This window comes from Bombina bombina, chromosome 5 (genome assembly GCF_027579735.1).
Source record: "Bombina bombina isolate aBomBom1 chromosome 5, aBomBom1.pri, whole genome shotgun sequence".
NCBI lineage: Eukaryota > Metazoa > Chordata > Amphibia > Anura > Bombinatoridae > Bombina > Bombina bombina.
Genome location: NC_069503.1, coordinates 1,082,160,785 through 1,082,177,492, shown reverse-complemented (window position 1 = coordinate 1,082,177,492; position 16,708 = coordinate 1,082,160,785). Strand labels below are relative to the sequence as shown.

Here is a 16,708-nt window from a genome sequence, read left to right as displayed (position 1 = left end):
TTTCCACACAAGAGTCACTAGAGAGGGAGGGATAAAATAAAGACAGCCAATTCCTGCTGAAAATAATCCACACCCAAAATAAAGTTTAACAAAAAACATAAGCAGAAGATTCAAACTGAAACCGCTGCCTGAAGAACTTTTCTACCAAAAACTGCTTCAGAAGAAGAAAATACATCAAAATGGTAGAATTTAGTAAAAGTATGCAAAGAGGACCAAGTTGCTGCTTTGCAGATCTGGTCAACCGAAGCTTCATTCCTAAACGCCCAGGAAGTAGATACTGACCTAGTAGAATGAGCTGTAATTCTTTGAGGCGGAATTTTACCCGACTCAACATAGGCAAGATGAATTAAAGATTTCAACCAAGATGCCAAAGAAATGGCAGAAGCTTTCTGGCCTTTCCTAGAACCGGAAAAGATAACAAATAGACTAGAAGTCTTACGGAAAGATTTCGTAGCTTCAACATAATATTTCAAAGCTCTAACAACATCCAAAGAATGCAATGATTTCTCCTTAGAATTCTTAGGATTAGGACATAATGAAGGAACCACAATTTCTCTACTAATGTTGTTGGAATTCACAACTTTAGGTAAAAATTCAAAAGAAGTTCGCAACACCGCCTTATCCTGATGAAAAATCAGAAAAGGAGACTCACACGAAAGAGCAGATAATTCAGAAACTCTTCTAGCAGAAGAGATGGCCAAAAGGAACAAAACTTTCCAAGAAAGTAATTTAATGTCCAATGAATGCATAGGTTCAAACGGAGGAGCTTAAAGAGCTCCCAGAACCAAATTCAAACTCCAAGGAGGAGAAATTGACTTAATGACAGGTTTTATACGAACCAAAGCTTGTACAAAACAATGAATATCAGGAAGAATAGCAATCTTTCTGTGAAAAAGAACAGAAAGAGCGGAGATTTGTCCTTTCAAAGAACTTGCGGACAAACCCTTATCTAAACCATCCTGAAGAAACTGTAAAATTCTCGGTATTCTAAAAGAATGCCAAGAAAAATGATGAGAAAGACACCAAGAAATATAAGTCTTCCAGACTCTATAATATATCTCTCGAGATACAGATTTACGAGCCTGTAACATAGTATTAATCACGGAGTCAGAGAAACCTCTATGACCAAGAATCAAGCGTTCAATCTCCATACCTTTAAATTTAAGGATTTCAGATCCGGATGGAAAAAAGGACCTTGTGACAGAAGGTCTGGTCTTAACGGAAGAGTCCATGGCTGGCAAGATGCCATCCGGACAAGATCCGCATACCAAAACCTGTGAGGCCATGCCGGAGCTATTAGCAGAACAAACAAGCATTCCCTCAGAATCTTGGAGATTACTCTTGGAAGAAGAACTAGAGGCGGAAAGATATAGGCAGGATGATACTTCCAAGGAAGTGATAATGCATCCACTGCCTCCGCCTGAGGATCCCGGGATCTGGACAGATACCTGGGAAGTTTCTTGTTTAGATGAGAGGCCATCAGATCTATCTCTGGGAGCCCCCACAATTGAACAATCTGAAGAAATACCTCTGGGTGAAGAGACCATTCGCCCGGATGCAACGTTTGGCGACTGAGATAATCCGCTTCCCAATTGTCTACACCTGGGATATGAACCGCAGAGATTAGACAGGAGCTGGATTCCGCCCAAACCAAAATTCGAGATACTTCTTTCATAGCCAGAGGACTGTGAGTCCCTCCTTGATGATTGATGTATGCCACAGTTGTGACATTGTCTGTCTGAAAACAAATGAACGATTCTCTCTTCAGAAGAGGCCAAAACTGAAGAGCTCTGAAAACTGCACGGAGTTCCAAGATATTGATCGGTAATCTCACCTCCTGAGATTCCCAAACTCCTTGTGCCGTCAGAGATCCCCACACAGCTCCCCAACCTGTGAGACTTGCATCTGTTGAAATTACAGTCCAGGTCGGAAGAACAAAAGAAGCCCCCTGAATTAAACGATGGTGATCTGTCCACCACGTTAGAGAGTGCCGAACAATCGGTTTTAAAGATATTAATTGATATATCTTCGTGTAATCCCTGCACCATTGGTTCAGCATACAGAGCTGAAGAGGTCGCATGTGAAAACGAGCAAAGGGGATCGCGTCCGATGCAGCAGTCATAAGACCTAGAATTTCCATGCATAAGGCTACCGAAGGGAATGATTGAGACTGAAGGTTTCGACAGGCTGTAATCAATTTCAGACGTCTCTTGTCTGTTAAAGACAAAGTCATGGACACTGAATCTATCTGAAAACCCAGAAAGGTTACCCTTGTTTGAGGAATCAAAGAACTTTTTGGTAAATTGATCCTCCAACCATGATCTTGAAGAAACAACACAAGTCGATTCGTATGAGACTCTGCTAAATGTAAAGACGGAGCAAGTACCAAGATATCGTCCAAATAAGGAAATACCACAATACCCTGTTCTCTGATTACAGACAGAAGGGCACCGAGAATCTTTGTGAAAATTCTTGGAGCTGTAGCAAGGCCAAACGGTAGAGCCACAAATTGGTAATGCTTGTCTAGAAAAGAGAATCTCAGGAACTGATAATGATCTGGATGAATCGGAATATGCAGATATGCATCCTGTAAATCTATTGTGGACATATAATTCCCTTGCTGAACAAAAGGCAATATAGTCCTTACAGTTACCATCTTGAACGTTGGTATCCTTACATAACGATTCAATAATTTTAGATCCAGAACTGGTCTGAAGGAATTCTCCTTCTTTGGTACAATGAAGAGATTTGAATAAAACCCCATCCCCTGTTCCGGAACTGGAACTGGCATAATTACTCCAGCCAACTCTAGATCTGAAACACAATTCAGAAATGCTTGAGCTTTCACTGGATTTACTGGGACATGGGAAAGAAAAAATCTCTTTGCAGGAGGTCTCATCTTGAAACCAATTCTGTACCCTTCTGAAACAATGTTCTGAATCCAAAGATTGTGAACAGAATTGATCCAAATTTCTTTGAAAAAACGTAACCTGCCCCCTACCAGCTGAACTGGAATGAGGGCCGTACCTTCATGTGAACTTAGAAGCAGGCTTTGCCTTTCTAGCAGGCTTGGATTTATTCCAGACTGGAGATGGTTTCCAAACTGAAACTGCTCCTGAGGACGAAGGATCAGGCTTTTGTTCTTTGTTGAAACGAAAGGAACGAAAACGATTGTTAGCCCTGTTTTTACCTTTAGACTTTTTATCCTGTGGTAAAAAAGTTCCTTTCCCACCAGTAACAGTTGAAATAATAGAATCCAACTGAGAACCAAATAATTTGTTTCCCTGGAAAGAAATGGAAAGTAGAGTTGATTTAGAAGCCATATCAGCATTCCAAGTCTTAAGCCATAAAGCTCTTCTGGCTAAGATAGCCAGAGACATAAATCTAACATCAACTCTAATAATATCAAAAATGGCATCACAGATGAAATTATTAGCATGCTGGAGAAGAATAATAATATCATGAGAATCACGATTTGTTACTTGTTGCGCTAGAGTTTCCAACCAAAAAGTTGAAGCTGCAGCAACATCAGCCAATGATATAGCAGGTCTAAGAAGATTACCTGAACATAGATAAGCTTTTCTTAGAAAAGATTCAATTTTTCTATCTAAAGGATACTTAAACGAGGTACCATCTGACGTAGGAATGGTAGTACGTTTAGCAAGGGTAGAAATAGCCCCATCAACTTTAGGGATTTTGTCCCAAAATTCTAACCTGTCAGGCGGAACAGGATATAATTGCTTAAAACGTTTAGAAGGAGTAAATGAATTACCCAATTTATCCCATTCCTTAGCAATTACTGCAGAAATAGCATTAGGAACAGGAAAGACTTCTGGAATAACCGCAGGAGCTTTAAAAACCTTATCCAAACGTATAGAATTAGTATCAAGAGGACTAGAATCCTCTATTTCTAAAGCAATTAGTACTTCTTTAAGTAAAGAGCGAATAAATTCCATCTTAAATAAATATGAAGATTTATCAGCATCAATCTCTGAGACAGAATCCTCTGAACCAGAAGAGTCCAAAGAATCAGAATGATGGTGTTCATTTAAAAATTCATCTGTAGAGAGAGAAGATTTAAAAGACTTTTTACGTTTACTAGAAGGAGAAATAACAGACAAAGCCTTCTTTATGGATTCAGAAACAAAATCTCTTATGTTATCAGGAACATTCTGCACCTTAGATGTTGAGGGAACTGCAACAGGCAATGGTACATCACTAAAGGAAATATTATCTGCTTTAACAAGTTTGTCATGACAATTATTACAAACAACAGCTGGAGGAATAGCTACCAAAAGTTTACAGCAGATACACTTAGCTTTGGTAGATCCAGCAGGCAGTGGTTTTCCTGTAGTATCTTCTGGCTCAGATGCAACGTGAGACATCTTGCAATATGTAAGAGAAAAAACAACATATAAAGCAAAATAGATCAAATTCCTTATAAGACAGTTTCAGGAATGGGAAAAAAATGCCAAACATCAAGCTTCTAGCAACCAGAAGCAAATGAAAAATGAGACTGAAATAATGTGGAGACAAAAGCGACGCTCATATTTTTTGGCGCCAAATAAGACGCCCACATTATTTGGCGCCTAAATGCTTTTGGCGCCAAAAATGACGCCACATCCGGAACGCCGACATTTTTGGCGCAAAATAACGTCAAAAATGACGCAACTTCCGGCGACACGTATGACGCCGGAAACGGAAAAGAATTTTTGCGCCAAGAAAGTCCGCGCCAAGAATGACGCAATAAAATGAAGCATTTTCAGCCCCCGCGAGCCTAACAGCCCACAGGGAAAAAAGTCAAATTTTTGAGGTAAGAAAAAATATGATAATTTAAAGCATAATCCCAAATATGAAACTGACTGTCTGGAAATAAGGAAAGTTGAACATTCTGAGTCAAGGCAAATAAATGTTTGAATACATATATTTAGAACTTTATAAATAAAGTGCCCAACCATAGCTTAGAGTGTCACAGAAAATAAGACTTACTTACCCCAGGACACTCATCTACATGTTTGTAGAAAGCCAAACCAGTACTGAAACGAGAATCAGTAGAGGAAATGGTAAATATAAGAGTATATCGTCGATCTGAAAAGGGAGGTAAGAGATGAATCTCTACGACCGATAACAGAGAACCTTATGAAATAGACCCCGTAGAAGGAGATCACTGCATTCAATAGGCAATACTCTCCTCACATCCCTCTGACATTCACTGCACGCTGAGAGGAAAACCGGGCTCCAACTTGCTGCGGAGCGCATATCAACGTAGAATCTAGCACAAACTTACTTCACCACCTCCCTTGGAGGCAAAGTTTGTAAAACTGATTTGTGGGTGTGGTGAGGGGTGTATTTATAGGCATTTTAAGGTTTGGGAAACTTTGCCCCTCCTGGTAGGAATGTATATCCCATACGTCACTAGCTTATGGACTCTTGTTAATTACATGAAAGAAATACACTTTAAATAAAGAATGGAAAAAACATAATTTATGTAAGAACTTACCTGATAAATTCATTTCTTTCATATTGGCAAGAGTCCATGAGCTAGTGACATATGGGATATACAATCCTACCAGGAGGGGCAAAGTTTCCCAAACCTCAAAATGCCTATAAATACACCCCTCACCACACCCACAATTCAGTTTAACGAATAGCCAAGTAGTGGGGTGATAAAGAAAGGAGTAAAAAGCATCAACAAAGGAATTTGGAAATAATTGTGCTTTATACAAAAAAATCATAACCACCAAAAAAGGGTGGGTCTCATGGACTCTTGCCAATATGAAAGAAATTAATTTATCAGGTAAGTTCTTACATAAATTATGTTTTCTTTCATGTAATTGGCAAGAGTCCATGAGCTAGTGACGTATGGGATATCAAATACCCAAGATGTGTAACTCCATGCAAGAGTCACTAGAGAGGGAGGGATAAAAAATAAAATACAGCCATTTTCCGTGAAAAAATAATCCACAACCCAAATTATAAGTTTATTCTTTAATGATAAGAAAAACTTAAAACATCAGCAGAAGAATCAAACTGAAACAGCTGCCTGAAGAACTTTTCTACCAAAAACTGCTTCTGAAGAAGCAAATACATCAAAATGGTAGAATTTAGTAAAAGTATGCAAAGACAACCAAGTTGCTGCTTTGCAAATCTGATCAACAGAAGCTTCATTCTTAAAAGCCCACGAAGTGGAGATTAACCTAGTAGAATGAGCTGTAATTCTCTGAGGCGGGATCTTACCCGACTCCAAATAAGCTTTACGAATCAAAAGCTTTAACCAAGAAGCCAAGGAAATAGCAGAAGCTTTCTGACCTTTCCTAGGACCAGAAAATAAAACGAAAAGACTAGAAGTCTTTCTGAAATCTTTAGTAGCTTCAACATAATATTTCAAAGCTCTTACCAGATCCAAAGAATGTAAGGATCTTTCCAAATAATTCTTTGGATTAGGACACAAGGAAGGGACAACAATTTCTCTACTAATGTTTTTAGAATTCACAACCTTGGGTAAAAATTGAAAAGAAGTCTGCAAAACTGCCTTATCCTGATGAAAAATCAGAAAAGGAGATTCACCAGAACGAGCAGATAGCTCAGAAACTCTTCTAGCAGAAGAGATAGCCAAAAGGAACAACACTTTCCAGGAAAGTAGTTTAATGTCCAAAGAATGCATAGGCTCAAATGGAGGAGCCTGTAATGCATTCAAAACCAAATTGAGACTCAAAGGAGGAGAAATTGATTTAATGACAGGCTTACGTTGAACTAAAGCCTGTACAAAAAAGTGAATATCAGGAAGTTTAGCAATCTTTCTGTGAAATAAAACTGAAAGAGCAGAGATTTGTCCCTTCAAGGAACTTGCAGACAAACCTTTATCCAAACCATCCTGAAGAAACTGTAAAAGTCTAGGAATTCTAAAAGAATGCCAAGAAAATTTATGGGAAGAACACCATGAAATGTAAGTCTTCCAAACTCAATAGTAAATCTTCCTGGAAACAGATTTACGAGCTTGTAACATAGTATTAATCACTGAGTCAGAGAAACCTCTATGACTTAGTTCTAAGCGTTCAATTTCCATACCTTCAAATTTAATGATTTGAGATCCTGATGGAAAAATGGACCTTGAGACAGGTCTGGCCTTAACGGAAGTGGCCAAGGCTGGCAACTGGACATCCGAACAAGATCTGCAAACCAAAACCTGAGAGGCCATGCTGGAGACACCAGCAACACAAAAGATTGTTCCTGCATGATTTTGGAAATCACTCTTGGAAGAAGAACTAGAGGCGGGAAGATGTAAGCAGGATGATAATTCCATGCAATGGTTAGCACATTCACTGCTTCCACCTGAACATCCCTGGACCTGGACAGGTATCTGGGAAGTTTCTTGTTTAGGTGAGAGGCCATCAGATCCATCTCTGGAAGACCCCACATCTGAACAATCTGAGAAAACACATCTGGATGGAGAGACCACTCTCCTGGATTTAAAGTCTGACGACTGAGATAATCCGCTTCCCAATTGTCTACACCTGGGATATGCACCGCAGAGATTAGACAGGAGCTGGATTCCGCCCAAGCAAGTAACCGAGATACTTCTTTCATGGCTTGAGGACTGAGAGTCCCACCCTGATGATTGACATATGCCACAGTTGTGATATTGTCTGTCTGGAAGCAAATGAACGGTTCTCTCTTCAACAGAGGCCAAAACTGAAGAGCTCTGAAAATTGCACGGAGTTCTAAAATATTGATTGGTAATCTCGCCTCTTGAGATTTCCAAACCCCTTGAGCAGTCAGAGATCCCCAAACAGCTCCCCAACCCGAAAGACTTGCATCTGTAGTTATCACAGTCCAGGTTGGTTGAACAAACGAAGCCCCTTGAACTAAACGTTGGTGATTTAACCACCACGTCAGAGAGCGTCGTACATTGGGATTTAAGGATATTAATTGTGATATCTTTGTATAATCCCTGCACCATTGATTTAGCATACAAAGCTGGAGAGGTCTCATGTGAAAACGAGCAAAAGGAATCGCGTCCGATGCTGCAGTCATGAAGCCTAAAACTTCCATGCACATAGCCACTGAAGGGAATGACTGAGACTGAAGGTGCCGACAGGCTGCAACCAATTTCAAATGTCTCTTGTCTGTTAGAGACAGAGTCATGGACACTGAATCTATCTGGAAACCTAAAAAGGTGACCCTTGTCTGAGGAATCAAAGAACTTTTTGGTAAATTGATCCTCCAACTATGTTTTCGAAGAAACAACACTAGTTGATTCATGTAAGATTCTGCAGAACGTAAAGACTGAGCTAGTACCAAGATATCATCCAATTAAGGAAACACTGCTATACCCTGTTCTCTGATTACAGAGAGTAGGGCACCTAGAACCTTTGAAAAGATTCTTGGAGCTGTTGCTAGGCCAAATGGAAGAGCAACAAATTGGTAATGCTTGTCTAGAAAAAAGAATCTCAGGAACTGATAATGTTCTGGATGAATCAGAATATGAAGGTATGCATCCTGTAGACATATAATGTCCTTGCTGAACAAAAGGCAGAATAGTCCTTATAGTCACCATCTGGAAAGTTGGTACTCTTACATAACGATTCAAAATTTTCAGATCCAGAACTGGCCTGAATGAATTTTCCTTCTTTGGGACAATGAATAGATTTGAATAAAACCCCAGACCTTGTTCCTGAAAAGGAACTGGCATGATTAACCCTGAAGATTCCAGGTCTGAAACACACTTCAGGAAAGTCTGAGCTTTTACTGGATTTGCTGGGATGCGTGAGAGAAAAAAATCTTCTCACAGGAGGTCTTACTCTGAATCCTATTTGATACCCTTGAGAGACAATGCTCTGAATGCATTGATTTTGGACAGAATTTATCCAATAATCCTTGAAAAACCTTAATCTGCCCCCTACCAGCTGAGCTGGAATGAGGGTCGCACCTTCATGCGGATTTAGGGGCTGACTTTGGTTTCTTAAATGGCTTGGATTTATTCTAATTTGAGGATGGCTTCCAATCGGAAACAGATTCCTTGGGGGAAGGATTAGATTTTTGTTCCTTATTCTGACGAAAGGAACGAAAACGGTTAGAAGCCTTAGATTTACCCTTAGGTTTTTTTATCCTGAGGCAGAAAAACTCCCTTTCCCCCAGGAACAGTTGAAATTATAGAATCCAGCTGAGAACCAAATAAATTATTACCTTGGAAAGAAAGAGATAGTAATCTAGACTTAGATGTCATATCAGCATTCCAAGATTTAAGCCACAAAGCTCTACTAGCTAAAATAGCTAAAGACATGGATCTAACATCAATTTTGATAATACAAAAAATGGCATCACAAATAAAATGATTAGCATATTGCAGTAAGCGAATAATGCTAGATACAACCAAATCCAATTCTTGTTGCATTAAATTCTACAACCAAAATGTTGATGCAGCCGCAACATCAGCCAAAGAAATTGCAGGTCTGAGAAGATGACCTGAATATAAATAGGCTTTCCTTAGATAAGATTCAAGCTTCCTATCTAAAGGATCCTTAAAGGAAGTACTATATTACATAGGAATAGTGGTACGTTTAGCAAGAGTAGAAATAAGAATAAAATAAGTACCAGGCTTATTCCATTCCTTAGAAATCATATCAGAAATAGCCTCAGGAATAGGAAAAACATTTATTAGACTTAACGTCAAGAGGACTGGTTACCTCAATATCCGAAGTAATTTACACTACTTTTAATAAAGAACGCATATATTCTATTTTAAATAAATAAGTAGATTTGTCAGTGTCAATGTCTGAGGAAGGATCTTCTGTATCAGATAGATCCTCTTCAGAGGAGGATACATTATTATGTTGTTGGTCATTTGAAATTTCATCAACTGAATGAGAAGTTTTAAAAGACCTATTACGTTTATTAGAAGGTGGAAATGCAGACAAAGCCTTCTGAATAGAATCAGTAACAAATTCTTTAAAATTCATAGTTACATAAGAAGTTGAACGAACTGCAACTGGTAATGTACTATTACTGATGGACACACTATCTGCATGTAAAAGTTTATCATGACAACTATTATAAATGACATTCGGAGAAATAATTTCCACACTCTTACAACAAATGCACTTAGCTTTGGTAGAAACAATGTCAGGCAGCAAAGTTCCAGCAGATACTTCTGAGGCAGGATCAGATTGAGACATCTTGCAAAATGTAAAAGAAAAAACAACATATAAAGCAAAATTATCAATTTCTTTATACAGTTTCAGGAATGGGAAAAAATGCAAATAGCATAGCCCTCTGACAGAGAAAAAGGCAAGAGGCAAACATCAATGGGATATTAAAATAATGAAAAAGTTTTGCGCCAAGTATGACGCACAACGTAACTTAAATTTTTTTTGGCGCCAACAATAACCGGAAATGACACACTCGCGTCACCAACAACGACACCGTGTGTAAGGCTTCGGCGTCAACTATGGCGCCGGAAATGACAAAGTTGCGTCACGGACGTATTTTTCGTGCCAAAAAATTCTTGCGCCAAAGATTACGCAATAAAGTCTAACATTTGGCGCACCCGCGGGCCTAATACCGCCTGCAATTTGCAAGAAAAAAGTAGTCAATCAGAAAAAGAGACTAAACCCCAGGTAAAAATTCTTAAAATGTTATTTTCCCCAAATATGAAACTGACAGTCTGCAGAAGGAAATACATGAACCTGACTCATGGCAAATATAAGTACAATACATATATTTAGAATTTTATATAAATGCATAAAGTGCCAAACCATAGCTGGGGTGCCTTAAGTAATAAAAAACATACTTACCAAAAGACACCCATCCACATATAGCAGATAGCAAAACCAGTACTGAAATAGTTATCAGTAGAGGTAATGGTAAATTGAGAGTATATCGTCGATCTGAAAAGGGAGGTAGGAGATGAATCTCTACGACTGATAACAAAGAACCTATGAAAAAGACCCTGTTAGGGAAATCATTGTATTCAATAAGTGATACTCCCTTCACGTCCCTCTGACATTCGCTGTACTCTGAGAGGAATCGGGCTTCAACAATGCTGAGAAGCGCATATCAACGTAGAAATCTTAGCACAAACTTACTTCACCACCTCCATAGGAGGCAAAGTTTGTAAAACTGAATTGTGGGTGTGGTGAGGGGTGTATTTATAGGCATTTTGAGGTTTGGGAAACTTTGCCCCTCCTGGTAGGATTGTATATCCCATACGTCACTAGCTCAAGGACTCTTGCCAATTACATGAAAGAAACTCTGGTTTTGCTTTAACATCATTTTTTCTCAACTTAAAGTGAATGTCAATTTTGATGCTAAAGTGTTTTTAAAAATTCGATTAAAAACAGGGGCACTTTAATTCATCAAAATGTACATTTCACTCCTGTTGAGAAAAAAAAACTTACCTTATAATCTTCACAGCAGCTCCAGATTCCTCCGCCCGTCGCAAAGCCTCTTCCTGGGTCTAAAATGAGGAATCCGGATTCCTCCAATTACTGCGTTGAATCAGACACTGATTCCCCCGGGGGGAAGCCATGATTGGATGTCAGAAATGGCTTGCAACAACCGGAGGAAGCTGGAGCTGCTGTGAAGATTAAAAGGTACGTTTTTTTCTAAACAGGAGTGAAATCTAAATTTTGATGAATTAAAGTGCCCCTGTTTTTAATCGAATTTTTAAAAACCGGGCACTTTAGCATCATAATTGACATTCACTTTAATGGTCTGTCTTTGTTTTATCACCATAGGGCTAATTGGAAAAAAATATATATATTTTTACTAAAGTCTACTAAACAGCAAAAGTCTCAAGCTCAAGCACTGTCTGAAGAAGAATTGCGTATTTTATTCCTATATAGACAAAGAAGCCACTTTTTATGCTGGGATTTTTTTATGCCTCTCGAGGAAGGGCGATTGCGTTGAAGAAAAAAAAATGTTTAACTATTTTTGAAGATGTAATTTCCATAAATGTCTTTTATAAACCTTTTTTATGCAGTATTCCAGGTAGGAGGAATATATCTTGAAAAAAATAGGCTACTGTCTCTTTTTTTTGTTTTCTAACTTTTTTATGTTGAATTTTGGAAAAGGATGAATAAGTTAGTAATGAAAAAAAAAGTAATGAGATGTGCCTAGAATTGATTTCAAATTAATGTGTGCATAGAGGAAATTTCTACTGCTTTAAATTAATTACAATTATTTAATACTCTTTATACAAACTTTGTATGGTTTATCCCAACTCTTAAAGGGACAGTCTATTCAAAATTAAACTTTCATTATTCAGATAGGAGATGTCATTTTAATCAACTTTCCAATTTACTTTTATTATCAAATTTGCTTTGTTTTCTTGTTATTCTTAGTTGAAACTAAACCTGGGTAGGCTCATATGCAAATTTCTAAGCCCTTGAGGGGAGAGACTGTGGGCCATATAGATAACACTGTGTTCAGGCACAGGGAGTTATTTAAGAGTTTGCACAACACAATGCTAAATGCAACTCAATAGATTTTATATAGTCACAGTCATGTGATCAGGGGGCTGTCAGAAGGTTCTTAGATACAAGGTAATCACAGAGGCAAAAAGTATATTAATATAACAGTGTTGGATATGCAAAACTGGGGGATAGGTAATAAAGGGATTATCTGTCCTTTAAAACAAAAACAATTCTATTGTAGACTGTCCCTTTAAATCCCCATAGACTTTAATAGTGATTTTCGGTTGAAAATCATTTGATAAGCTTTTCTAAAGGATTCTGATCAAACCTTATGTTTGTTAGAAATAATTTACAAGTAGTGTAGATCCTTGCAATACACCTTTAAAGAAGTGAAAAAATACAAGGCCTATTAATGCATTCTTTATATATACTGTACCTTATCCTCGCTATTGCTTCCATTTAATATGTCAACTTGAATAGAAATAGTGTCCACAATACTCTTTCTTCTGGAAAGTCGATCTTCATCTATTAGAAATATAGAATAAGTATAGAATTAAGAAGACACACCCAACAAACTTCTTAAATTGAGCAAATTATTAAAATTTTAAAAATCTAATTTTTTCACATTGAGTACATATTAATTTAAAAGCACATATATATCAATAATGGTGACCTGAAATAGAAAACAGAAAACATTTCATACAAAAATAAAATCGTTCAAGCACATTTGATCCAAATTAAATAATGGGTATAAACTGTATTTTTTCAAGAAAAGTGTATTTACGAACATACTTTAATATGAGAGACCTCACATCTTTTTGCCTGCAAAGCATCATCTATCTATGTAAAACGTAAACTCATATAAAGCCACAATAGAAACATTATTATTGAAATATTGACAAAGCCTTAATTTTCTTAAGGGTAACGGTTAACATATTATAATTATATTGGATATAAGCAGCAATGCCTTTATTATCATAAAATTTAGGGCCACATTTATTAATGGCTGGACGGACAAGGTCCAGCATACACTGTCCACATTTAAAATTGTACAAGCAATCGGATTGGAACAGGATGATTTCACTCCATGGAGAGGTTAAGTAGCAGCGGTCTTATGATTAACTAGTGTTTCAGGCTCATTCACGCAAGCCTGAAACGCTGAGGCCCCAAAGCTGATTTTGCATCTTGGTAAATGGGGCCCTTAATGTGAAACACGTACAAAAGAAACTTCAAAATGCTGCTTGTATAAACCACCTGTGATTTACAGCATTTGCACGATACAGAAATTGTTTTTTAGGCATCTCTATAGAGCATGGGGAAAGCACATCTTTTACACAAAAGCAAAAGGTGTCGTTTTAACTACTCACTGCTACTTTTTTCAGCAGAAAGGTAAAATACAACAGTATTTAAGTGTTTAATTACAGACTAATATCAACATAGTAAACAATATAAACATTTAAAAAATGCCCATTATTACATTCAAACTTTAGTATACTGTTCTCATAGAACTTCTCTTCGTATTCTAAATTTTATATTACAGATATTTTTATTCATATAAAAGGATAATAAACTTTTCTAAACCTACACAATACACTGGTGGTAAAAAAACAAAACAAAAAAAACTTACCGACAGGTTCTGTAAGCAAAATAAACAAGATTGTTTTGTAACGGTTGCCCTTTCTATATCTATAGAACCTACGCTATACAGTGAGTCATATTCTTAGACATATAAATACACATCACTGACAAGCTGATTCATACAAACACAATGAGCCAAATACTACACAACTACAAATTACATATAACTTAAACACAAAAAAGACACAAAGACAAACAGAGTCAATTAAACCACACAGTCACACGCTATTCACCGACAATAAAAAACAATGGTTTAAACAGCAGACTACTCAATACAAACTGACAGACATATTATATAGATACAATAGTATGTATGAAGGCGCTGATGCACATGCTACATGATGACGAACTAATTGCTCACATAGAATGCATCTTTTAAGAAAAGTAGATATCTAACTCACACAGAGCAGTGTTCTAAGTGAAAATTATAGTTATAAAAATATTTAAGAAGTGTGAAGTTTAGATTCATTTTAGTCACCATATTGTAATTAAGCTATCCTAGTTTAAAAGAGCAAGTTCATATTTGATCGTCCCTTCTGAGACTAATTAGAGACAGTTGTAAATAAGCTATGTACACATTTCAGAGGGTTTAGTGTCTTTAAATTATTAAGCATCAGTCCTAGTGTCTTACCTAAGCCTTTATTTAAAAAACAACACCCAACACAATTAAAAAAAAAATTGTTATATTCACCAAGCTCCATGGGCTCCATGCAAAATTACTTACAAATCACAAGGGAAGCTGTGTGCCCAAGGATACATTAGTTCAGGGTTCTTTAAACTTTATTTCCCAAGACCCAGCACAGTGATACCACATACAAGTAATATAAAACAAGATAGCTGCAGTTTTTGGCAAAGTGACTAAAATGTGTTTGTACTTTATTACTGATTGTAGACAAACTAGAAGTGTTGTAAAAGGTAATAACACACACACACAAACCTCAACCCAGAAAACATGGTGTTGCGATTCAGTAATGGGTCCTGACCCATGGTTTGAACAACCCTGCATTAGATGCGTTTCTCATAATATAATCTATTTGACAAAGCCAGTTAATAACAGTTTTAAATGGGCTGATAAAGTATCTCACAGGGTATAATGTTCCTTTAAAAGAATAAAGGGAGAAAGAACAAACTAAAATTATGCTTACCTGATAATTTTCTTTTCTTCTGACGGGAAGCGTCCACAGCAGCATTCATTACTTTTGGGAATTCAGAACCTGGCCACCAGGAGGAGGCAAAAACACCCCAGCCAAAGGCTTAAATACCTCCCCCACTTCCCTCATCCCCCAGTCATTCTGCCGAGGGAACAAGGAACAGTAGGAGAAATATCAGGGTAAAAAAGGTACCGGAAGAAACAAAAAATACGGCCGCCCCTTATGATAAAACACGGGGCGGGAAACTGTGGACTCTTCCCGTCAGAAGAAAATAAAATTATCAGGTAAGCATAATTTAATTTTTTCTTCTTAAACGGGAAGAGTCCACAGCTGCATTCATTACTTTTGGGAAAACAATACCCAAGCTATAGAGGACACTGAATGCAAAACGGGCGGGTACAAAAGGGGGCCCCATCTGAGGGCATCACAGTCTACAACACCAAAAACTTCCGACAGGTAAAAACTGCTTCACTAAAATTTAAAGGACAAAAAAGAAAAAAGGTTGAGATAACTGCCCAACAGTTAAAACCAGCAAAGCCCTTGCTAGAGACCACTCAGGTTATTAGACTCGACCGAGCCAAAAGCCCCTGAGGAGATGAAGTACGGCAGGCGCTCAGCCCGCAAAATTAAACTCCCCCCCCCCCCCCGATCAGAAGAAAGGGGAAACCTCCACCTTCCCCCAGTGGGGAAGAAATAGACTCGGATAAATAAGTCCGAAAGGACCCTCAGAACCCAAAGGGGCTAGGACCAAAGAAAGAATAACTCCAAGAGAGTGAACCAGGATAAACAGGGCACCTATGAAAAGACCCTGTCAATCCAGCAGCAAGAGAGGACTTGTAAATCCTAATCTACATAAAACAAAGGACCAAGTACTGTCCTGAGAAATTAAAAGGGTGCAGGAAGAATCCCTTCCCTACGCAGAGCGCTCACTCGCACCCAGAATAGAGCAACCGAAGACAAATCGTCCCCGGGAGCCGCTGAAAAAAAATATGCATCGGATATCTGAATATGCTCCTCCAAACCATAGGCGTCTTGCTACAAAGAAGGACTTAGAGACCACAGGTTGCCACCCTACCACACAGGACCACCTTCTTCAGAATAACTCCGAAAGTGCAGGTCAGCACCTTCCCAAAAGGGGGCAGGAAAGGAAAGAACAGATCCCAGACACCGGTAGAGAAAACTAACTGCCGAGGAGGGATCCCCCACAAAGCCTCTCACTTAAGGAAGGCTCACCATAACTATGATACACGGCTAAGATCAACAGATCAGACAGATCCCTAACTCTCGCTTCGGCAACGGACCCAGCACCAAAGTGACTGATAATGTCCGAAAGACACAGGGAATTAAAATTACCCCAATCAGTAGGACCTGCAGGAAGGAAAAAGGGAGGGAACCAGCCCTGCCTAGGAGCTCGGGTTCCATAACCCAGACACAGCTCCCTTCCTGAAGACTAAATGTACTCCCAAAAGGAGACCCTCACAGGAACTACAGCAAAAAGGTATTAAA

The 16,708-nt window shown here is 38.2% G+C and overlaps 1 protein-coding gene across 2 annotated transcripts in view; it reads right to left on the bottom strand.

Annotated features, from left to right (window-relative positions):
- Positions 1-16,708, bottom strand: part of EFR3A (EFR3 homolog A) — a 619,646-nt gene that overhangs the window by 65,175 nt on the left and 537,763 nt on the right. For both annotated transcript variants that reach the window (XM_053715365.1, XM_053715366.1), the window contains one exon: positions 12,850-12,938. In XM_053715365.1, the coding sequence (XP_053571340.1) occupies positions 12,850-12,938 (89 nt within the window). The remainder of the gene's footprint in view (positions 1-12,849; positions 12,939-16,708) is intronic.